The 23,728-nt window shown below is 40.4% G+C and overlaps 1 protein-coding gene across 3 annotated transcripts in view; it reads left to right on the forward strand.

Annotated features, from left to right (window-relative positions):
• PAK5 (p21 (RAC1) activated kinase 5) overlaps positions 1-23,632 on the forward strand; it is a 121,853-nt gene extending 98,221 nt beyond the window's left edge. For all 3 annotated transcript variants that reach the window (XM_087716865.1, XM_087716864.1, XM_087716863.1), the window contains 6 exons: positions 4,304-4,798; positions 7,930-8,063; positions 10,863-10,989; positions 15,828-15,953; positions 17,391-17,525; positions 19,427-23,632. In XM_087716865.1, the coding sequence (XP_087572991.1) occupies positions 4,304-4,798; positions 7,930-8,063; positions 10,863-10,989; positions 15,828-15,953; positions 17,391-17,525; positions 19,427-19,582 (1,173 nt within the window). In that variant the 3' untranslated portion in view covers positions 19,583-23,632. The remainder of the gene's footprint in view (positions 1-4,303; positions 4,799-7,929; positions 8,064-10,862; positions 10,990-15,827; positions 15,954-17,390; positions 17,526-19,426) is intronic.
• Positions 23,633-23,728: the final 96 nt, after the last annotated feature.

Here is a 23,728-nt window from a genome sequence, read left to right on the forward strand (position 1 = left end):
CAAGCTGTAAATCAATTGCTAAAAAATATAATTCATGCTTTCCTAGAGTAAAGAAATTATTTAGTATAATTTATTAATATTCCAGGGACTCAGTGGCTAAGACACTGAGATTGTCGATCAGAAGTTCAGCAGTTTGGCATTTCGAATCCCTAGCGCTACATAAGGGAGTGAGCTCCCGTTACTTATCCCAGCTTCTGCCAACCCAGCAGTTCAAAAGCATATAAAAATGCAAGTAGAAAAGTAGGAGCCACCTTTGATGGGAAGGTTCCGTGTGCCTTCGGCATTTAGTCATGCCGGTCACATGCCCACGGAGACGTCTTTGGACAGCGCTGGCTCTTTGGTTTTGAAACGGAGATGAGCACTGCCTCTTAGAATCGGGAATGACTAGCACATATGTTTGAGGGGAACCTTTGCCTATTAATATTCCAATTGAAAGGATATATTGTATGACACAGATTTCAGTACTATAGTACTACAGATTCAGTTTTGAGAGCCAGTGATTAAGGCTCCAGGCTAGAAACTTGGAGACTGTGAATTCTACCCCCATCAGCTGAGTGACTTTGGGACAGTTGTTCTTTGTTAGCCCACAACATCAGGCTCAGATGACAAGGTGGTCAGTTAATTCCCATCGCAACTAATGGATCAACATTCAGATGTTCCAAAAATGTGGACCGCCCACCTGAGGGGGGAAAAAGCTAGGGAGAAAAAAAATGCAATTCATTCTCCTCTGGCTCCTTTGCACAGCCTTGGTGCATTACACCAAAGAGCCATGCAGTTCACAATCTTCCTTCCATAGTAGCTGATATTACACCCTAGCTTTTGCCTGCAAACAACTAGGATCAAGTGTCTAGCACTGAATCTGAGTTTTTCTACCATCATTAGGAGTAAGATCCATTAGTAGAACTCTCTTTCATGTATTGGTTCAATTCTCTCAATGCTATGGAAGTCAGATCCCAATGCACTGTGGTTTTGGTTTTATCATCCATGGTTAATTAAATAATGTTATAAATATTAGGGGTTCTTAATGCTCTCTAAGCTTGCTTCTTTTCTTGTAGATGTTTCATTACCCTAACTAGGCAACATCATCAGTGCTAGTTAAGTGATATCATGTTACCTAGTTAGGGCAATGAAACATAATTTCTAATATTGGATTTTCCCCCTTACCAGAGGGAGCCCCCTTGTGGAGTACCGTGAAGCTGTTACCATGACAACTCCACTGCGCTGTACAGTAGAAGCCATTTTATGGCAGTATAATAGAGCCATTTTAAGGCACAACCAGGCTGTATCTTAACGGAACACACATCCCGAGGGGTATTAAGGTTGTCTTACCTCCACAGTGTTTTTTTCCAGAGAGTAAGTCATTTTTGTACTAAGTTTGGTTGAAATTGCTTGAGATGTTCCAGAGTTATGCTGGAACACACACACACACACACACACACACACACACACACACAGCCATTTATATATATAGAGAGAGATAAATATGGTTCCACCACAAAACCGCGGTAGACAAAAGCGCAGTCGACGAAAGCGCGTATGTGACGTCATCACAGCGCGACGAAAAAGATCGAAAAATGTAAAAATAAAGCGAAAACCTTACCCTAACCCCCCCAAACCTAACCCTAAACCTAACCCTTAACCTAACCCTAAACCTAACCCTAAACCTAACCCTTAACCTAACGAAAAACCTAACGCTAACCCTTAACCTAACGCTAAACGTAACGCTAACGCTCTAAACCTAACCTTAACCTAACCCTAACCCTAAACCTAAACCTAACCCTTACCTTTATGTGAATCGGCTTGCTGTAATTTAATTTTTATTTCAATTTTTCGATCTTTTTCGTCGCCCTGTGATGACGTCACATACGCGCTTTCGTCAACCGCGCTTTTGTGGAACGCGGTTTTGACGGGTCACGGATAAATATTAGTATATTATAGGAAAAAACCTGCAAGGACTAAAGCAGGCAGTTGCCGGGAATCAATGAAAACACAGGTTCACGTTCCTGCGCACTAGTATAGTAGTATCTGGCAAAGTGGGTTGTTTTTTTTTAAGATAACTTGTTCTGTTTTGTGCTCTATGGGCATTCTATATGATCCCATTACATTTTTTCATAATTTTTCTCAGTCTCATCCCCACTTCTAAAATTAAACCAAGGATGATGGAAGTTCTAGAGAACTCAAGGTCTAGAAGTCAATTACCCTTTGGCTAAGGATAATTATTCCTGACAAGGGTGGATTTTCATTTGAACTACTTGGCTAAGAAAGCTGGTATGATGCACTGGCTAAAGTCCTGGACTGGAAGCAGGGAAAGGCAAGTCCCCAGTCTTCCCACACAAAGAAACCAGCTGGGTGACCTACAGGAAATCACTCCCTGATCAGCATCAAGCCAGCTGATCAACGAAACCCTTTGTGGCATTGTGTATGGATAGCTTTGCTGTAAGACCTAGGTACCCACGGTGCAAAAGCAAGTGGAGAAACAGTTGGGAGAACAACCACCACCACTGCTGATTTTTTTTGGGGGGGGGGGTTACCTCAGATCGCAACCTATCGAGAGAAGTAACACAAAATCCTCTCTCCTGTCCCCTTAGCAAGAAACTGACACCCATGTGACCTGACATGGAAGAATACAAGGTATATGTTGGAGGTATACATTGCATAGAGCTTTGCCTTAATTTGCCCTCAGGCAGGGCAATTGCTGTTCCGCTTCGACGGTGACAGTTGTAAGAGCAGCCCAGCTGGATCACACAATTCTCTTCTAATCTAGCATTCACTTGCTAAACGTGACCAGCCAGTTATCTCTCAGTCCTTTAAAGCAGGGGTCACCAACCTTTCAGACCTCAGGGACCACTAAATTCATAATTTTAAATCCAGTGGACCACTAATATCATTTTTTTAAAAAGACAAATAGTATTTAGTGCAATATAAAAAATGCAAATAACTTTTCTGCCTACCACCACAATTTTCTCGCAGACCACGAGTGGTCCATGGATCACCAATTGGTGACCGCTGCTTTAAAGCATACAAAGTAAAAGTAGTCCTTGACTTACAATAGTTCCTTTAGTGATCAAAGTTACAACAGCACTGAAAAAAGTGATTCACGGTCAGTTTTCGTACTTACGACCATTGTAGCATCTCCATGATTAGGTGATCAAAATTCAGATTCTGGGCAATTAGCTCATATTTATGACGGTTGCAAGGTCCCGGGGGTGGGGGTGGTCATGTGATCCCCTTTTGCGGCCTTCTGACAAGCAGTGGAAGGCACGCACATGGGCTATGGAGCTGGGCTGGGGCGACGGCTCACATGCCCACAGAGAGGGCTCTCCGTGCCACCTGTGGCAAGTGTGCCATAGGCTCACCATCACGGGCTTAGAAGCAGCTATCTTCTGTTCTGGTTAGACTTGATTGGAGTCTGAGGTTATACATCTTCAAAAGGAACCAGCCAAGGATTTCCACAAGAATCAGCTCTGTTGAAAAAGCAGGTCAAAACTGTCTGTTCTATCAACCACTCTCCAAAGATGAGGCCAGGGGTTCTCCTCCTATTAAACAATATTCCATTGATTAGAAAGAAGGACCAGGCTTAAGGACCTGGAATCTTTTTCAAGCAAACCATTTGTTCAGCATAACAAATTGGTAGGCCATGATACCAGTGGTGGGATTCAATTTTTTTTACTACCGTTACTGTGGGTGTGGCTTGGTGGGCGTGACAAGGGAAGGATACTGTAAAACCTCCATTCCCTCCCCACTCCAGGGGAAGGTTACTGCAAAATCCCCATTCCCTCCCGATCATCTGGGATTCGGGAGGCAGAGAATAATGTGGGTAGGGCCAGTCAGAGGTGGTATTTACCGGTTCTCTGAACTACTCAAAATTTCCGCTACTGGTTCTCCCGAACTGGTCGGAACCTGCTGAATACCACCTCTGCATGAGCTTCTGTTCCTAAAAGACGATTGCTTGCAAGTCTGCCTAATTTTGGCAATCAGAAGATTTAGATTCATCCTCTGAAAGCCAATTTTGTGAGGGATCAGTTGCTTCTCTCCTACTTCTTGAACAATGTCTTCTGCCCTGCTTGAGAAGACAACAAGTAAGCCTTTCATAAAGGGGCAACATTGTACTAATTGAACAAGGTATCTTTAAAACACGTGTTTCTGGAGGCATCCATCTAGCAGACAGTTTGGAGGGTGACATACTTGAAGAAGAAAGTTTTTTTTAAAAAAAAAAAGTAAATGTTTGCGTCCTTCATTATTTCAGGAGCACACGATTGTACCAAAAACAGAAGTTAACTTTTTGATATGCCTTTTTCCACAGCTGGATTATGATCGAGCACAGATAGTAGTCAGTCCACCCCTTTCTGGATCAGACACATATCCGCGAGGCCCAACAAAGCTACCTCAGAGTCAGTGCAAAGCCGCCTATTCAAGTGGTGACTACCAGTACTCTGCTCTCTATCACAAATTCTCTCACTTTAACCACCAGCCTTCTCTGCAGCCGAGCTCACATTATACTTCTACAGCTTCTTACCCAAGCTCCCCCAGCATCACTTCAAGTTCTTACCCTCCGCCAAGCTGGGGCTCCTCCTCCGACCAACAGCCCTCCAGGGTGTCGCACGAGCAGTTCCGAGCAGCTTTGCAACTGGTGGTGAGCCCGGGAGATCCGCGAGAATACTTGGACAACTTTATCAAGATTGGGGAAGGCTCCACCGGAATAGTTTGCATCGCCACAGAGAAGCACACTGGAAGGCAAGTGGCTGTGAAGAAGATGGATCTCAGGAAACAGCAAAGAAGGGAACTGCTCTTCAATGAGGTAGGTCCTTTAGGAACCCTAAGAAGGTTCTTTTGCGCCCTTCATTTCTTTCCATACAGTACAGGTAGCCCTCGGCTTAACAACAGTTCACTTAGTGACAACGGTGCTCACAGTTTCGACCTGTGCAGCATCCCCATAACCATCTGGTCCAAATTCAGATGATCAGCAACTGGTTCATTCTTACGATCGTTGCTGTGTCCCAAGATCATTTGATCATCACCTTTTGCAAACTTCTGATGGGCAAAGTGGGGAAGCCAGATTCACTTAACAACCAGGATACTCACTTATCAACTGCAGTGGTTCACTTAACAACTGTTAACAACGGAAGCACCAAAGAGCTCAAATATAGGTAAGGAGCTCGGATGGGTGGGCCCTCCGGAGCACCGCACTGGAACCATCCGTACTGCGGCATACCGCCTGCAACCCGCCACTGGTAAACCCTGACAGTGAGAATAAAATGGGAATGGGAAGAATCATGTTAATTGCTTTGAAAAACAGTGGTAAAATAAAAATGGAGGTGTGAACATATTCTCATTTAAGATACATTAAAAGCATAAATAAAGTTATATACAGTATTTATCTTGCTTTGAATTGACCCTACTTTCAGAGCAGATGTCATCCATTTGTTCTAATATCTTAACTGTAACCTTAATAAACATAGTTTAAAATGAAAAGCCACACACTTGCCATCAAAGGGAAAATTTCGGTGTGGCAGAATGGAATCTTATTCAGGAAGAGAAGGATTAACCAGATTCATGACATTGATTTAAATGAATGAATGGAGTCAAAAGTTGAAGTATCAGTTTCAGCTCAGTATGGATAGTGTTTAATTACTTACCATAGTTTTAGCAGGCATCTGGATGTTTAGAATTTTTAGAACAGTAATTATTCTGCTTTTGTTTTGGTTTTTCCTGTAGGCTGAGCAGAGAAGAATAAACATGAACACTAATTAATACTGTCCAGGGTATTTTATCTTCACACAGTATCAGAGTGAATATTATACTCTGGAGTTGAAAGATGTCAGAGTGTTTGCAGTGTGACTACTATTAGGAGCAAAACACAGCACACAGAGATTTAGACATTTAACAGTGGTTTATATACAAGACATATACAGAAATATACGTGGTAGCAAATACTTGACAAGCAATCAATCTTCTTAACACTACATGTAGAACTTAGCAATGGATACCAGACACAAGGAGAGAGATACACGAGAGAGAGAGAAATACGCCCTTTCATGGCCTCCTTTATATAGACATCTCTTAAAGTGGTAAAGTGGACCCTTTCATGGTCTTCAAGCGGCTATACCAATGCTGATTCATCCTCATTTCATCAGCCTTACATTTCAACAGCTTTACAGTTGCATCAGCTTTACATTGGCTGGTCAGCTTTAAATCATTACGCTGACAAAAGGAAAGGATGATCACATATACGGAAGTCAATATGCCTTGGTTTGGTCAACTGGAACATGCTGCTGTCTACCTGTGATTTGCTATGTTACATATCTAAGTCCATCTTTTTAAAACGGTAAAGAATCAGATATAAGTACAATTACAAATTTTACAAAGAGTTCCCAGAAAGCAGTTATCAGCACCATTCATACCAATCGAGTAGCACAACAATAGCATCAATTCTAGAGCCTTCCGAATGGAAAGAAAGAGAGGCAGTGTTATATGGCCACTTCAAACACAACCCCTGAACCCCATTAATAAGGGTCACAAGGTTGTGATTTTTCTTTCTTTCTAATGCATAAGGGCAAGTCTGCATTTGGCAATTTTTTCAGGTAGCAATATTTAAACAAATGCAGTACCTGCAGAAGCAGCAAAAAAACAACAACATGTTTTTAAAAATTGCTAGCACTGGAAGAATTTGAAAAGGACCCACTGTGCTAGTCTATCCAGAAAGCAACATGCCATTTATGTGACTTGGACCATTCGAAAGAGAACTACTTGGAAAAGGTTTTATTTCTTGGTATTTTTTTTCCTGATGTAGGGACAACATCCTTGGAACACTTAAAATGGCTATTTGGAGCTTGGAATGTACCAATGAACATAGTTTTGCTAGTTCTTACTATGAAATACATTCTCCTTCTGAAGTGTGGCCACATTCTCTTCTCGTTTCTGGCTAAAAGTAACAACAGTTTGCATGATGTTCAAACTGGATAAATGTAATTGCAACCAGCCGTGATTTACACTGATCTTTTTAAAAAATAGAATCACATTTGGGGTACAAATTTTAGTTGGCATCCGCTGTTTGATGAATACTCCCTCAAAGATCAGCCCTGCCGTGATGCTTCTAAGACGTAGATCTGTCGGGGATTGTAGCCATTTTCAGATCTCTAAACTTGTGCCATTTTTCCCCCTTGGAAACCTTCAGTTCTTTCTCTTGGAGGGGTCATATGTGGATGGAACCATCACTGGTGAGCTGCTGTACTGAACTCTCCAGGGTTTCAGTCCTACCTAAAAGATGTGTAAGACATCTGGGCCTCAGTTGGACCCTTTGCAGGGAAATAGTTTGCTGGGCCCTGAGCAGCATCCTTCCTCTGAACTTCTCCTCCAAGGCATATCTTGTCTGCAGAACTAAGAGAAGACCACCGATGGCATCAGAATGTCAAGGTTGTAGTATGTGTCTCAGATAAGATCATCTTATTCAGCAAAAGTAGTGTCGTGCACCTCCAAAGACCAATGTATGCCTCCCCAAAGCGTGCTTGTTCAAATGCAGGAAGGATCAGGTGCAGCAAGCTTTTGCTGATCATTTGGTCAACAGATGTCAAGATCCCATTATCATCCATAGCTGTTGACAAGGCTGTTTTCCTTTTTCCTGCATGAGTGATCGTGCCTGTCCTAAATTAAAGTTTTATACACGCGGTACATGTAGGAGAACACACACACCACATCTTTTTTTTTTTTTAACCAGATTGATCTTCATTTCTATACATGAAGGAATAATTCTACCTAGGCTCATTTCCACCTCATAATTTCATGTCTAGTGAGTCTGAATTTAACATTATTCTACGGAGAATTAGCATCCAAATATGAATGACAGGATTGAACATGCTCTGCTCATTTGGCACATGTTCGCAGGGAAGCCCCTGGACTGTGTTGCCCTTTCAGCCTCTGCTCTTCTTCCAGGTTGTCATCATGAGAGACTATCACCATGAAAACGTGGTCGACATGTACAACAGTTACCTGGTGGGAGACGAGCTCTGGGTGGTGATGGAGTTTCTGGAAGGCGGTGCTTTGACAGATATAGTGACTCACACAGGGTAAGCTTGTTCTGCGGCCAAGTCCTGCCTTCTGGCCATTTGATCTTTTGCAGAAAACTGCCGCCGAGGGAGCATTGTCAATGCCCTGTCTGTAAGATGAGGGGGCTGAAGCAGATGAGGTATCTCTCTCTCTCTCTCTCTGCTGAAAGAATGAAACTTCCCCCAGGCAGAGCCTTGCATCCCCACTGACCTCTTGTGCAAAGGGGAATTCTCCGAAGGCAAGGCAGAAAGCGCCCCTTTCATTCATTCTTTCGTCCTTTGCAACTACAGGAACAAAGGAGGAGGAAGAGGGAGAAGGGCAGACTTGGGCATCTCCCATTTTGGTTCTTCACACTGATTCCCTCCACTGTTTCTATAGCAACCTTGGAAGTTGCTAAACATATTTTGTGCCAGTATCGACAGATAAAACTGTAACATAATGAAGGAGAGATGCATGCTGATTTGACAGGTTTAATTTCCAAAGTGGATGCATTCTATCCCGAATCTTTTTCAAGTCCAACCTTTCCTCTGTTGAATGATAATAATATGCTGTTAAATGCATAAATGAAGTTCTTTTGGCATTTTTTAGAGCAATTCTTCCCAAATTTGGGTAAATTACCAAAAATTGGGTTAACATGTTTTTTTCTTTTCTTTCAACAACGCATGAAATCACCCATCACACTAAGGATATTTAAATTGACTTACAGATTGCCACATGTACTAAAATATATTTGAAAATCTCCCAGAGTTTTTCCTATTAAAACAAAAATTGTTAAAATTACCAAGGGTGATTTATTGAAATGACATAAAGATCATTCCATTATATTGTTTTCATTTTATTAAGGTATAAAATTTAGAAACAGCTCATCTCCCTCATAGAAGGAATTTGGGCAGCACCCAAATAAAATGTTAAAAACTGACTATAGAAATTTAAAACACAGGCAAGGATAGTTAAAATTCAACCTAATGCAGGTAGTCCTTGAGTCACGAACATTCGTTCAGTGACGATTCAACGTTACGATGGTGGTGAAAGAAGAAACTTATAGCTAGTCCTGGAACTTCACTAAGAGCCACAGTGGCACAATGGTTAGAGTATTGCAGGTTACTTTTACTGCCTGCAGTTTGGCAGTTCAAATCTCACCAGGCTCAAGATTGACTCAGCCATCCATCCTTCCAAGGTAGGTAAAATGAGGGCCCATATTGTTGGGGACAAGAGGCTGACCCTGTAAACCAATTAGAGAGGGCTGTAAAGCTCTATAAAATGGTATATTAATCTAGGTACTATTGCTATTTTCTGATAAGTGATTTGAATAATGCAGGAAGAAATTTGGGAAACACTGCTCTAAAGGATGAAGGCATAATTTAATAGTTGAATACTTCCTGTACCTTTCATAACATGCCTATATCCCAGTAAATCAGCTAAAACAGTTTCCAGTAGTTAGTGGTCTCTTTCTTTACCTAACAAAATACTGTCTAGCTTCAAGTGACTTTATATTCTTGAAAAACACAGGACAAATCTGAAAGAGCTAAAAGAGCTTCAGAAGGATTAAAACATTGTTTATGTTTACAACTTTGCTCTTCAAAGAAAAACTCAAGAGCTAAACAAGGAAAACAAACAAACAAATAAATATAAAGGGAAGCTGTCTTAAATAAAAGATAGTCCTTTAAATATGGCCAACTGTAGTTGAGCTTGACACCTGCCTTATATTTTCCACTTGGAAATCAATCTTATTCTAAAACCATCCTAAAAGTCTCAGCAGGCTAAGAAAGGCCAGAAATAGGAAAGCCCATCAGGATTGGGCAGATATATCTCTCTCTATTCAGAAGTTTTCATATTGAGTTTTGAATAGCAAATTGCTTTCTGCTAAAAATGGGGCTTTCTCTCATTTGCTGTATGACTTGGTTTGTGAAATCAGGGTTATTTTTAAGATTGGTTTCAGCCCACACATTAAAAATTCCCTTTGCTTTCGCTAAGGGCTATTTTCTGAAATATTAGTCACCAGGCCAATATTTTTGCAATTATATGATTGCAAGCAGATGTTTGTAGAAAACTCTTCCTTAAATGCTGTCACTAGGATTAGATTCATTAGATGCACTCCTTAATTGCTGTTTGAACATTATAGGACCTTCCTGGAAGATCTGATCAAAGTATCTGCAACTTTTACATAAGTATCAGGTTGCTATGGGGTGAAATGTTAATCCTGTTGGGTGAGCTATTCATGACCTGAGCTGCAGTAGATAATTAGCCATTTCCACCTGAGTGCTATTGGGCGTTTATACCTGCTTATACTCCAACTGGACATGGTCTACTCCCCATCCCATTTTTAGGGGTGCAGTGACCTCGCGACCTCCGGCTATCGTTGCTGCATCTGCCAGACAAGCTTTGTCTCCATAGGTGGCCTTCAGTCACTCATCTCTCTGCATCTGCAGATGGGAGGAGGAAAAATACACAAGTTCTCAGGAGCCCATATAGACAATGTGTTACAGAAGAGATAGAGTGGATGTAGAAGGCACCAAGTTCATTCTCTTTTATGATACATAGCATGGTAATGGAGAAGACTTTTCCCAACATTGGGAAAATCTCTGCTAACCAAAGCTAATACTGCTCCACTAGATAAATGGGCTTTTTGAAATTGGCAGTAACATACTTTCTAATTTGTAAGAAATCCCTCAGGAAAAAAAGGCTGAGTGTTTTTCACTGTTTATTTTGAAACATTGGAAATATTTTCTTACTTTTGTAGTGATGTTTTGGGGGAGAATGTATCCCAGCAATAAACATATGATGCTTTTTCTTTTCCTATATTGCCTGCTAAATTCCAGAATGAATGAAGAACAGATTGCTACTGTTTGCCTGTCTGTCCTAAGAGCATTGTCCTACCTTCACAATCAAGGAGTTATTCACAGGGATATAAAGAGTGACTCTATACTTCTCACTAGTGATGGGCGAGTAAGTATTTGTCAATTTTTCTGGCTTTGATTTTTTTTTTTTTAATTGGGACCACTGTCAAAGTTCAGATGACTTCGGTAACATGTTAACAACCTGTCCATGAAATTTACACTGCTTGCCTGCAGCTTTCATTATTTACCAAGAGACATGGGAAAATTTGTTCAGCCTGAATTTATACATGAACTGCCCCGGTTCATACCTCCAGCCAAATCAGTCTGTGCGTCAAAATCCTGACAATTCAGAATGTTGCGCAGGAACTTCAATTAAAAGAAACAAACAAATGGGCTTATCAGAGAAATAAACGATGTTAGAAATATGGAATATGTAAAAACCAAGAAAAATCAAGACAAAGATACACAAATTAAGAGAATTGCATTATTATTATTGGGTTAATCTTTGGTGAGATTCACCGCCTTTGGGGCTGGTTGGTAGCGCAACAGCTCAAGTCCTATCCAAGGACCTAGGAACTGTTAAGGTAACGTTGGAGGATATAAGCTGTTCCAAGTTGGGTAGTTATTGCATCATCATTATTATTATTATTATTATACAATTGTATCACAGCAGCCAGTTGTTTCGCCGGATTTGGCATTGGTTACTAGTCGGGCCCCACCCAGGGGCCTAGGATGTCGTAACGTATTTTCGTAATATGCGTGCAGATCCAAGCAGTGCGGCTTTTTGCATTTGACTGATGGTGATTTTGTCAATTTTTAACTGTTTTAAATGTAATTCCAGTGCTTTTGGAATAGCACCCAGTGTGCCAATTACCACTGGAATTATCACTGCTAGTTTGTGCCATAGTCGTTGAATTTCGATTTTTAAGTCCTGGTATCTTGCGATTTTTTCATGTTCCTTCTCGGCGACCCTGCTATCACCTGGTATTGCGATGTCTATGATTGTGACCTTATTTTTCTCAACCAGTGTGATGTCTGGTGTATTATGCGCCAGTATTTTGTCGGTTTGTATACGGAAATCCCACAAGATCTTGACCATCTGATTTTCGGTGACTTTTTCAGGCTGATGTTCCCACCAGTTTGTTGCTGTTTTAATATTATAATTTTTGCACAAATTCCAATGGATCATTTGTGCTACTGAATTGTGCCGCAATTTATAATCAGTCTGCGCGATTTTTTTACAGCAGCTGAGTATGTGATCAACAGTTTCATCAGCTTCTTTGCAAAGTCTGCATTTGGCATCATCAGAGGATTTTTCGATTTTGGCCTTAATGGCATTTGTGCGGATAGCTTGTTCTTGCGCAGCCAGGATTAGTGACTCTGTTTCTTTCTTTAATGTACCTGTTTTTAACCATAACCAAGTTTGTTCACTGTCCACTTTATCTTTTATTTTTTCCAGAAATTGACCATGCAGTGCTTTGTTCTGCCAACTCTCCATTCTTGATTTTATCACATCTTTTCTGTATTCTTGTTTTGTCTGTTGGGCCTTCAGTAGATTTTTGTTCTTTACTTCGATTAATAGATGTTCTTGAGTGTCTTTTAAATAATCAGCCAGTGCATGTTTTTCTTCTTCAACTGTTTGTTTCAATTATTATTATTATTATTATTATTATTATTATTATTATTATTATTATTATCTTTTATTCATTAAAAATCAAACTCAGTCAACTGCACATTTAAAAATGTGTTACAAATACCATTGACTGGTGCTACTGGTTGATATGGATTGCTGCCAGAGTCCTAGGTATCAACCAAGTAGCTTCTTAAAATATACAATGTTCCGAGTAGCACAGTTTTTTTTTGGCAGTTCCGCTGGTGTTATTGCAGGAATCTGCAATTTCTTGATGTGTTTTGTAAAATTCTTGGACATGGTGCCAAGTGCCCTGATGACAATGGGTATCACTGTTACATGTTTCATCAATAACCATGTAGTTTCAATGGCCAGGTCACAATATTTTGTGATTTTTTTTCCAGTTCAGTTGTTGTCATCGTTGTCATCTCTTTTATTCATTAAACATGAAACTCAGTCAACTGAACATTTAAAATGTATCACAATTACCACTGACTGGTGTTAATGGTTGATACCAACCAGCCAGCGTCCTAGGTATCAACCAAGTATCTTCTGAAAATATACAATGTTCTGAGTAGCACAGTTTTTTGCAGTTCCTCTGGTGTTATTGCAGGAAGCTGCAATTTCTTGAGGTATTTTGCAACATTCTTGGACATGGTACCAAGTGCCCTGATGACAATGGGCATCACTGTTACATGTTTCATCCATAACCATGTAGTTTCGATGGCCAGGTTGCGATATTTCATTATATTTTTCCAGTTATTTGTCTTCTTCTATTATTGTTGTTGTTGTTGTTGTTGTTGTGGACAGACTTGCTGACAAACATGCATGCAGATTTTCATAACAATTTTATTATTTTTGCAACATTTGCCAAGCGCTGTAGTAATGCATGGAAACAAATGCCTCACCAAATAAAATAAATAAAATACAAAAAAATTGAGTAAAATCAAAACAGACAGATTCATCTATCCTGATTTGCAAATTGCATATATTCAGGGAAGATATTAAACTTACATCAAAAAGAAGAGAATATCATTTTGAATGCTTTTTGGCTGGTTTCCCCTGATCTTTGCTTAATAATATGCACACAATGTCTCATTATGTTCATTGTCTGCAGTGCACATTTTGTCATGAACGGTTGTATAATCATCTCATTCTACCGCCCCCTTCCACTTTAAAACCATCTTTTCTATATTTCAACATGCAAAAGATGGGCAAAAGTTTCCTCCGCTCCTCAATAAAGGGAAATTGATCTGGCATTCAAAAATATCCATTGTTTTGTTTCCCTTTCATGGTATAAAAAGAACTTTGTTTATGCCATGGATGGCTGGGCTATGGTTTTATAAATAGTAACAATCATTTCTAATTTTTATTTGATTGATGTTGAATTAAGAAGCAGAAAAAAGGCATGAAAAGTAATGCCAGAATAAGATAAACAGTGCCACAAATAAAATGTGAGGCACCATTCATACAAACATTTAGAAAGCTTCTTTATTAATTATTTTGATAGCTCCCTGTTCTGATCTCAGACTGCATCCTGACATGATAAATGAGCTGCTAATGTGATCTAATCCACTTCAGTCCCACGACTCAAGGCTCAATCATTATTCTCCTTCAGGCACAGGAAGGGGGTCTTGATTGTTTCTGCCATGAGTTGATAAAGGGAACCTTTTCATTTCTTTCAGGTATGAACCAAGCAAATATATATATATATTTAAATATATACCTTTCACCCTGGCCTGGCTGATAAGGAGTCGAGCTCTGTAGCTCAATGGTTAACACATCTGCCTAAGAAGCAATAGAGCACAGGTTCGATTCCCAGCAAGGGTATGGCTAGCTGATGAGAGCTAAATAGCTTGAAATAGATCTATACTAGTCTCCCTTTATTTATTTATCAGCACAAACATAACATATATACACACACACACACACACACACACACATATATTTAAAGCCATCATTCAGGGTGAAATCAACTTACCTTTGCTACCGGTTCGCAAATGTGAGCACATGTGCCACCTCCGCGCATGTGCAGGACCTTCCCCATATGCTCAGAGTGTCAAAAACTGGACGTGATGATGTTTGGGTGGGTGGGCCGACTGAAGCTCCCGCTGCCATCACTACCACTTCACCCAAACTGGATAAAACTAGCTGAATTGCAACAGTCTCCCTCCAACAAGGAATACAAGAAATTGAGGAAATCTCACACTTTTTATCCTACTACTTAGAGACAGTTTTGATTTTATTACAGTAAACTGTTGAAAGTTGGATGAAGCTAGTAGCAGTTCATAGCAATAATAGTAATAAACAAGAATGTTTTTATTCAGTGTGCATTCCAATTTATGTTTGCATTTCTCAGTTTACATTTCGCGAATCAATTTGCAAACCAAAAGGCAGTTATAAAGTGATATTTGCATTTTCCTGAATTTTGTGAGACAGTTCTGCTGTTAGAACTAATAATTCTAGGAGCATGCAGATTGAAACCTCTAAATTGTGCATGGAGAGGAGCAGCAGGAAACATCCTGTCAAAATAATTCTTTTCACAAACTAGAGAAAAAGTTCCCTTAATAAGAGTAAATGAGGGGTATGCAAGACAATGCAATTAAGTTTCTCATCGGGCAGAATAGCAATTACACTTACACTTATATTCCGCTTCATAGTACTTTGCAGCCTTCTCTAAGCAGTTTACAGAGTCAGCCTATTGCCCCCAACAATCTGGGTCCTCATTTTACCCACCTCGGAAGACTGGAAGGCTGAGTCAACCTTGAGCCCGGTGAGATTTGAACTGCCAAACCAGCTAGCAGTCAGCTGAAGTAGCCTGCAGTACTGTACTTTAACCCCTGTGCCACCTCAGCTCTAGTATTGAAAGCATTGAAATCTTAGAAAATGAGCTGTTGATATAATTTAATTGGATGGGGAACCTACAGACTAGCAACTTTTATCATCATCACCTAATTCCATTTGGCTTAGTAAACTGCTCTCTGAATACCTCACTGCTATTGGTTCCTGAAATAGTCTTCTGACAAGTGCTTCCTATTCTGCTTGGTAGAGGTAGCCCAGAGAGGGAAAGAAAGAAAATCCTTCTCAGCACTGAAAATTTATCCAGGTGATACTTTTATTCCACTAATTGCTGGTGGCCGATGCATCTAACAATGGTCAACTATTCCAGTTGATACAAAGTTTCTGTCCTACATTGGGGGGGGGGAAGGTTCCTCCTCTAAATGTGTTAAACAATCCAAATTATGGGTCTGCTCAACAACTTGGAATAATATTCACTGTTTAATATTGCACTGCATGATGTATTATTTATTGTTCAGATAAAGCTGTCGGACTTTGGATTCTGTGCTCAAGTTTCAAAAGATGTTCCAAAAAGAAAATCACTTGTCGGAACCCCATACTGGATGGCCCCTGAAGTTATTTCAAGATTACCATATGGAACCGAGGTAAGCAAAACAATGACCTTGCTCCATTCAGCAACATAGATTATCTCTGGAAAACGATAATCTCCTTTTAAATATTTATTTATTTAAATCAATTCAACTTGAACATATTTCTTCCAGTCTGGATCCATCCAGGGCATATTACTGAGATGCATTTGATTATACCATGACCTTTGGTGGGTTCAGGATGGAGGTAATGCATCCATCCTGGCTCCTCTTTGAGCAGCTGGTGACTTCCAATATCATCAACAAGGGTATCTTTCTGGATTGACTCAGGGAGTTGAGTAGGAGGCATGTTGTTAAAGAACTTCCTTCCTCCTTCCAGCTTGGGTCCAGATAGTGTTGAATGGATGGAACTGGTCTAGAACAGTGATTCCCAACCTTTTTTTTGGCCATGCCCCACCTAAGCATCTTTAAAATCCTGATTCCCCCCCCCCCCCGTGACATATAATTCTTACTTTACTCAAAGAGTGAACTCTACTCATGCGGAGGAAGCTTAAAAGGCCATTAACTTGGTATAAACAAGGTTCAAATTGCCCCCATTAAAAATCAAATTGACCCCCTCCCCCCGTGGGGCCTGGGCCCACATTGGGAACCACTGGTCTAGAACTAGAATTGGACCATCTGGACTTAATCCAGAATGCAGTGGCAGGGATAGTTATTTCATCCATAGCATCATTGCTCTTACTATTCCACAAGAAAGACAATGAAAACCTGATTCTTTGCTCGGGGGGGTTGAGTTGGGATGATTGGAGTTCCTTTTCTTTAGCTAATGGTTGCCAGGATCTTTGCAGCTGAAATCTGAGAGTCCTGCAACTTATGGTAATAGCAATAACATTTAGACTTATATACTACTTCACAGTGCTTTGCAGCCCTCTCTAAGTGTATATAGAGTCAGCATATTGCCCCCAACAATCTGGGTCCTCATTTTACTGACCTCAGAAGGATGGAAGGCAACCTTGAGCCAATCAGATTCGAACAGCCAAAAGACTGGTAGACATCAGAATTAGCCTGCAATATTGCGTTTTAACCACTGTGCCCCCACAGCTCTCATGCTCCATCTAGATTGGTGTTGGTTTTTGTTATCCTAGAAAGGCTTTCCAACACCAATCATGTGGACTTTTGAGATGTGAGGACAATTAGTAATGGATAAATTTCATTTCCATAGTTTAAACTCCCTCAAACAGGGTTTTTAAGATAATGTTTTGGTAGAAAATGCTTTCAGGTGAGAACAAAAAGGCAATGTTAGCTACTGAAGCTAAACGTATGGCCAATCTGAAATCAGATGTGTGTCGTCAGCATCTTAAGACAGAGTCCTGTAATGCCAACCACAAATGACCTTTTTAAAAACAAAAGGTGAAATGACAAAGAGAATTAAACATCTGCATAAGGTTATGTTCAATGCAGCTTATTTGCACTGTAATCGGTTCTATGTTGCAGGTGGACATCTGGTCTCTTGGCATCATGGTAATAGAAATGATAGATGGGGAGCCGCCTTATTTCAATGAGCCACCACTCCAGGCCATGCGTAGAATCCGAGACAATGTACCACCAAGAGTGAAGGACCTACACAAGGTGGGAATGCTCACTTTTCCTTTGAATCTTGTGCTTATCATTCTTCTCCAGCATCTCAGCTGAAATAGGTGGGGATAACCTGAGGCCCCAGAACAACACATAACCCCAAACCCACTGTTTATATTCCCAGAAGAGCCTCAACCTGTAGACAACCAAGAAAACTGTTTCAAGCAAACGGGATGAGATGGTGCAAGGTTCCTTTCTCTCCATGCACAAGATTATGTCAGTCCATTTAGCTAAGTGTAGGCTTAAACTCACTTTAATCTCTGCATTCATTTATATTTCACTAGAATATTTATATAGAGTGTTCCAAGCAGAAGCAGTTGACATACCTGCATTTCTCCTTCCATTTAACCATCACACTTCCTCTGTATGTTCTAAAAAAAGGTAAACTATATGTAGCATTCAATTCTGTCCGCCATGCAAAACAGAAGATGAATGTTTAGGGTTTTGCACTGCTATACTGTAATTATACCTTATATTCCCAGTTGTACTATTGTTTATTGATAAAGAAAACCAACAATTTTTATACATAGAACTGCATTATCCCTGGTAAGAATGTGTGCCTGAATATTCCCCTCACCCCCCAATAGCATCTTTTAAATTAATAGCAATTTCCCAAGAGGGTACAATTAAATAATAAAACCATACAAAAATGCAGAGTAAAAGTGAAGAGTTTCAGAAATATCAATCACATGCATTACATAAAATGGCAACAACAACAGCAACTATCATTGAAAAGCACACATGGATAACACAGCATAGGATTGACTCAAAGCTTGGGGAAACCGATAGATCTCCTGCTGAGGCCAGCTAAATTTCTCCCCGTATAAATCATTGTCATTGTACAAAGTAAATTACCGTATTTTTCAGAGTATAAGATGCTCCAGAGTATGCACCTTAGTTTTGGGGGAGGAAAATGAGAAGAAGAAATCCATGGTATTCAGCTGACACATGGTAACAGGTTCAGCCAATGAGGGATATTTGAACTCTGAAATGTGCTGTGTGAGCAAGGAGACAGGAAGGAGTCTGGCTTAGGCTAGATAGAACTGAAAGTGAAACTGCTTGTGTTTTGCTTGTATTTACTGCTACCTTGGAAAACCTGCTTTTGGTAATGTATTGTATATTATTATTAATTGGAATCCTGCTGAATCAGTTACTGTGCTTTCTGAATGTGATTGCTGCTGCAATCTCTGACCAGCCAGGTCAGCTTCAGCACTTATTGCAGCCTGATTCAGCACATCTGATTGGCGGGTGGATCCGACTTGCCAGAATACCCCCAGTCAGCTGCTCCAGGCTGCAGGGATAGCCACAGACCATCGCTGCTTCCATGCTTCACATTTTTTGGGACTCTGGTGGGGCTACATTTGGTGTATAAGCCGCATCCAAATTTTTACTCTCTTTAGTAAGGAGAGGAGAATGGAAAGGAGAGAAAGAGAAGGAGAGAAGGTAGGAAGAGGAAGAGCAGGAGTAGGAGAAAGGTAAGGGAAGAAGGAAGGGGAAGGAGAGGAGGAAGGAAGGAAGGAAGGAAGTAGAGAAGGGAGGGAGGGAGAAAAGAAAGTGAAAACAAGGAGGTGTTACAAAAGGAGGAAGGTATGGTAAATAAAGCAACCCAAACTATATTATAACTTATTAAATGAAATAATAAATGTATAAGAATGATGAATGTAAAGAAGAAGAACAATTGTGTGAATGTATACTTAAAAGGGTATGTAAGAGAATAAAAAATGAAAAAAATCACCCTCTTTTTTTGAGAAAAAAGGTGCATCTAATACTCTGAAAAATATGGTATGTGTTAAATGAAAGACCTTTGAAAGCTGCTTTTGATCTGCGAGCCCCAATCCTCTGAGATGTGGTTTAGATGTTAGTGGCCTCACAGTGTCATTTTGGTCTTTCCTCAGGTTTCATCAGTTCTCCGTGGATTTTTAGACTTGATGCTGGTGAGGGAACCTTCACAGAGAGGATCAGCACAAGAACTCCTGAGGCACCCATTTCTGAAAATGGCTGGGCCTCCATCTTGCATAGTGCCTCTCATGAGGCAATATCGGCACCACTAAATGCGGCTGCTTTTGTTTATTCGTTTATTTGTTTTCCAGGAAACAAGTGAAGCAATGAGGTTGGGTGCTGCCAAATGAGCAGCAAGCAGTAGGGATCCAGTGAGAAATATGCCACTGTTGGCATGGCTCAGCACACCGTGAAGGAGTCACAGTGAAGATGTAACTTGGCTAATTCCTGACAATGTCGACAGTTAGTACTCCTGGGTGAAATGCACCACGGTGGGATTTTTTTTTGGCCTGAGTCAAGAGGATTTGATTTTAAACCATACGGTTTGGGGTGAAGCAGGGGGAAACTTCCAGCGTTACCCCACTAGAAGGCCAAACTTTTATTGCAGATCAAAGGAGAATCTTCTGCTTCAAAAGAGACACTTTTTTTCTGAATTTCAAAACAAAACGAAAAACAACCCAAGAAGCACTTTTTATCTCGGTTATAGCAGTGTGATGTATTTTGAAATGAATTTGTAATTTTCTGTACATTGCTTTTGATAATTTATGTACTTTGGTGTCACAGTTGCTAGTGGAGGTGATCGGTATTACTTAGCAAGTATTAGAGCGAGAGCTTTCCTACTTTTTTATCTCTTTTGAAGAGAAACAAACTTACATGCACACGCACACACGTGCAGCTCGGAATGTTGATTAGATTTGCTTATCTGTACCAAGCAAACATGGCTTCATTTTGCAAATGTTCAAATTGCTGGCCAATGCTGTATTCATTTCTCCATTCACCCACAAAAATGTCAAGATTTCAGTGTTGTTTTGAAGCGATAAGCACCTGGAAAAATCTATTCATGCTCATGGAAAAGGTTGTGTCACGATTCTGTATTCACTGGATGAAAGTATCACGTCTTTTGTGGTGGTAAGCATATGATCGGTTAAGAACAACAGAGGAGAAAGCGGCAGATCGAGAAGAAATTTGGCTGGCCACCAATAACCATGGCATTTCTGGCTATGTACATTGAGCTTGAAATTACCCCACGCTGAAACAAGTCAGTGAAAGATGACTTGTCAGTCATATCCACACTTGTTAAGCTTGCTGGCATTAACTTTTGTTAGTTTCTTTGTGAATTAGTTATTAGTTATGTGACACGAACCCACTTGATTAGATTATGGATGCATATACCGTGTAGGCTTAAAAAGGGGGTTTTAATGAACCAAGTTACGTGTGTCATGTTGGTGCAGCCTTTACTGTCTCATAGAGACCTAACTGGATCAAAACATATAGGACTTGTATTCCAGCAATGGGTTCAGCCAGAGATAACATTGGATGATGCCAGATCGAAAATGAGACCAGTTTGCAAATCAGACCACTGTCTGTGTGGTGCTAGATTGGGTTGCTTACTCCATATGACTTCAGCTGAGTGGTTATGCTTCCATCTGAATTCCAGTAGCCCTTCCTTGTCCTCTGTTTATAAGTTACCACCATGATTCACCATGTATATGAATGTCCATCCCGGAGCTGGGGCAGAGCACTAAGAGCATTATCCCTGCTGTCCGCAAACAGTGGCTTGTGCCATCTGTGACCCGTCAAAACCGCGGTCCACAAAAGCGCGGTCGACGAAGCGCATATGTGATGTCATCACAGCATGACGAAAAAGATCGAAAAATTGAAATAAAAATAAAATTACAGCAAGCCGATTCACATAAAGGTAAGGGTTAGGTTTAGGGTTAGGGTAACCGTTACATTTAGCGTTAGGTTAAGGGTTAGCGTTAGGTTTTTCGTTAGGTTAAGGGTTAGGTTTAGGGTTAGGTTTAGGGTTAGGTTAAGAGTTAGGTTTAGGGTTAGGTTTGGGGGGGTTAGGGTAAGGTTTTCACTTTATTTTTACATTTTTCGATCTTTTTCGTCGCGCTGTGATGACGTCACATATGCGCTTTTGTCTACCGCGCTTTTGTCTACCGCGGTTTTGTGGTGGAACCTGTGCCATCACACCACCTAAGTGGAATGCCTGGAACTACTGATCTGTCTTTCCCTCTCCCTAAATTCTCTTGTCCCTTGTCCTTGTGGACTAACATCATGTCTTGCGACAAGGTCATCCAAGCAAATACAGCTGCCGTTGCATACTGTACTGAAAAGCCAGTATCTTCATCCATCTCTGGAATCTCTTACAGTGGGACATTCCAAGGAGCTGCTGCCTGTCCTTGTAGCTAGTCTTTAAGCTAGGCAGACCAAGGGCCTGACCCACATTCACATATCGGAGTATTCACTCATTTCCTAGTTTAGGCTACCAAATGAAGAAAGCTGGATAGCCCAGAGCAGACTTTCATCATTCCATTGCATCACCTGCACTGCCCAACACTGTGAATTGCCCACAAGTTGTAAGTACATAAGCTGGAGTTTAACAGCAGCAATAGTTTAGCAGACACTTGGGCTTGCATACACATTAATGCCAGTTTTGAGTCTCCTTTTCTAGCTTCACGTGTGACGGACACCCACCCAAGGCACCTGCGGGCAAGAGAATTTCTGCTTCGTTTTAGCAACATGGATATTGCTTCATTTGACTCCGTGCCAAGTCCAATGCTTCCCATTTGTCTTCATTATTTTTATTCAGGCTTTAGAAGTCAACCACTCAGTGGGCGTTTTCTGAGTTTAAATCAAAGTGTTGTAAAATTTGGTTAATGTGTTTTGCCATACAGGAGAAAAAGCTGTCTAAACCCCTTTGAAATGTTAATTCAGCAATGGCAACTACAATTAATCTTATGTTGCTTGTTTGGTAGATTTGCATGTTTACCATAGACCTGGAGGGATTTGCCTTTATTAAGTGCTCCATAATTATTTAAGTCAGTGGGAGGGGGTTATTTATTTATTCGTTATGTATAACTTTAAAGCCATGTCTTTTCTAACTTGGATTTTGCTTTTTATTTTGGGTTATTTTCACCTGATTTCACTTGAAGAAAACTGTTTGATCCTAAAACTAATGTCTCTGGATAGAGCATTTTGCATTGTGGTGGGCTTTCATTTTATCAGTAAGTTGGTTGATACCTATTGTAATAAAAGAGAAGCCAACCTAGAAGTTAGAAGGTTGCTGATTTGTGAATGAGTGGTTAATTAAGATATTTTTTTCCCATTCTGTATATCGCTTTTTTAAAAATTCAAGTGAGAACCCCACATTACACTGTGTACATTGATGCACTACTTTTCTTTGAATGTACATTCGGTCACAAGCTCTTTCATTCAGAGGCGCATAGAATTAAGGCACTATTACATCTTGGACGGGTGTAGGTGGGTGGGTGGTAGATACATTTTGTTTCCCAGAGTCCTCTTTTGATAGGAGGAGGCAAAGAAAAGAGGTTGTCATAATGCAAACATGAATGGTATTACATAGTATAGTAGACAGGATTGGAGTTGCCTTCTGCAGGTGGAGTCTCTTTTGAGAGGGAAGCCATTTTAAGGTTTATACAAGTTATCATTTCTTTCCCATTAGAAATGGTGTGAATACATGGGGGCGCAGTGGTTAGTATGCAGTATTGCAGGCTAATTCAGCTGACTGCCAGCAGTTCAATCCTGACCAGCTCAAGGTTGACTCAGCCTTCCATTCTTCCAAGGTGGGTAAAAAGAGGACCCAGATTGTTAGGGGCAATAGGCTGACTCTATAAACCGTTTAGTGAGAGCTGTAAAGCAATATGAGGTGGTATATAAGTCTTAAGTGCTATTGCTAATTTTATTTATTTATTTATACATACATACAAGGTACAGGTTGCCCAACTTCCAACTAATTTTGGTGGTTATACTAGGATTTCATAAACAGTAGGCGCTACATAAGGTCCTGCAATTCTGTGTTGCCCGTCTTTATTTTAGGTAATTCTCAAAACTCTATTCTGGTGAATATAATTTATATTCAGGATTGATAACCCCATATAGATGATGCTGGGATTGGCTAGAAGCAATAGTGAAGGGGTGGCGGTTACAGTTATATGCATCACTCCACCTAATGTTCAACCTTCCTCAGAGAGATTAAAGTCCCAAATATGGCAGGTGATGATGACTCATTGGCAGTGTTGAAATAAGCATATTGCTTTGCTGTAAGTTCATAATAAATTGCTTCTTACTAATTATTCAGATAGTTTACATAGAAAGCTTGCACACTGTGACAAGTCAAGATTTCTGACCATGGTTTGTCGAACAAGCCACACTCATTTTCACATCTAGTG

Source organism: Thamnophis sirtalis, unplaced genomic scaffold, assembly GCF_051295495.1.
Source record: "Thamnophis sirtalis isolate CommonGarterSnake01/CBP01778 unplaced genomic scaffold, rThaSir2_p1.2 scaffold_5, whole genome shotgun sequence".
In the NCBI taxonomy this organism is placed as follows: domain Eukaryota; kingdom Metazoa; phylum Chordata; class Lepidosauria; order Squamata; family Natricidae; genus Thamnophis; species Thamnophis sirtalis.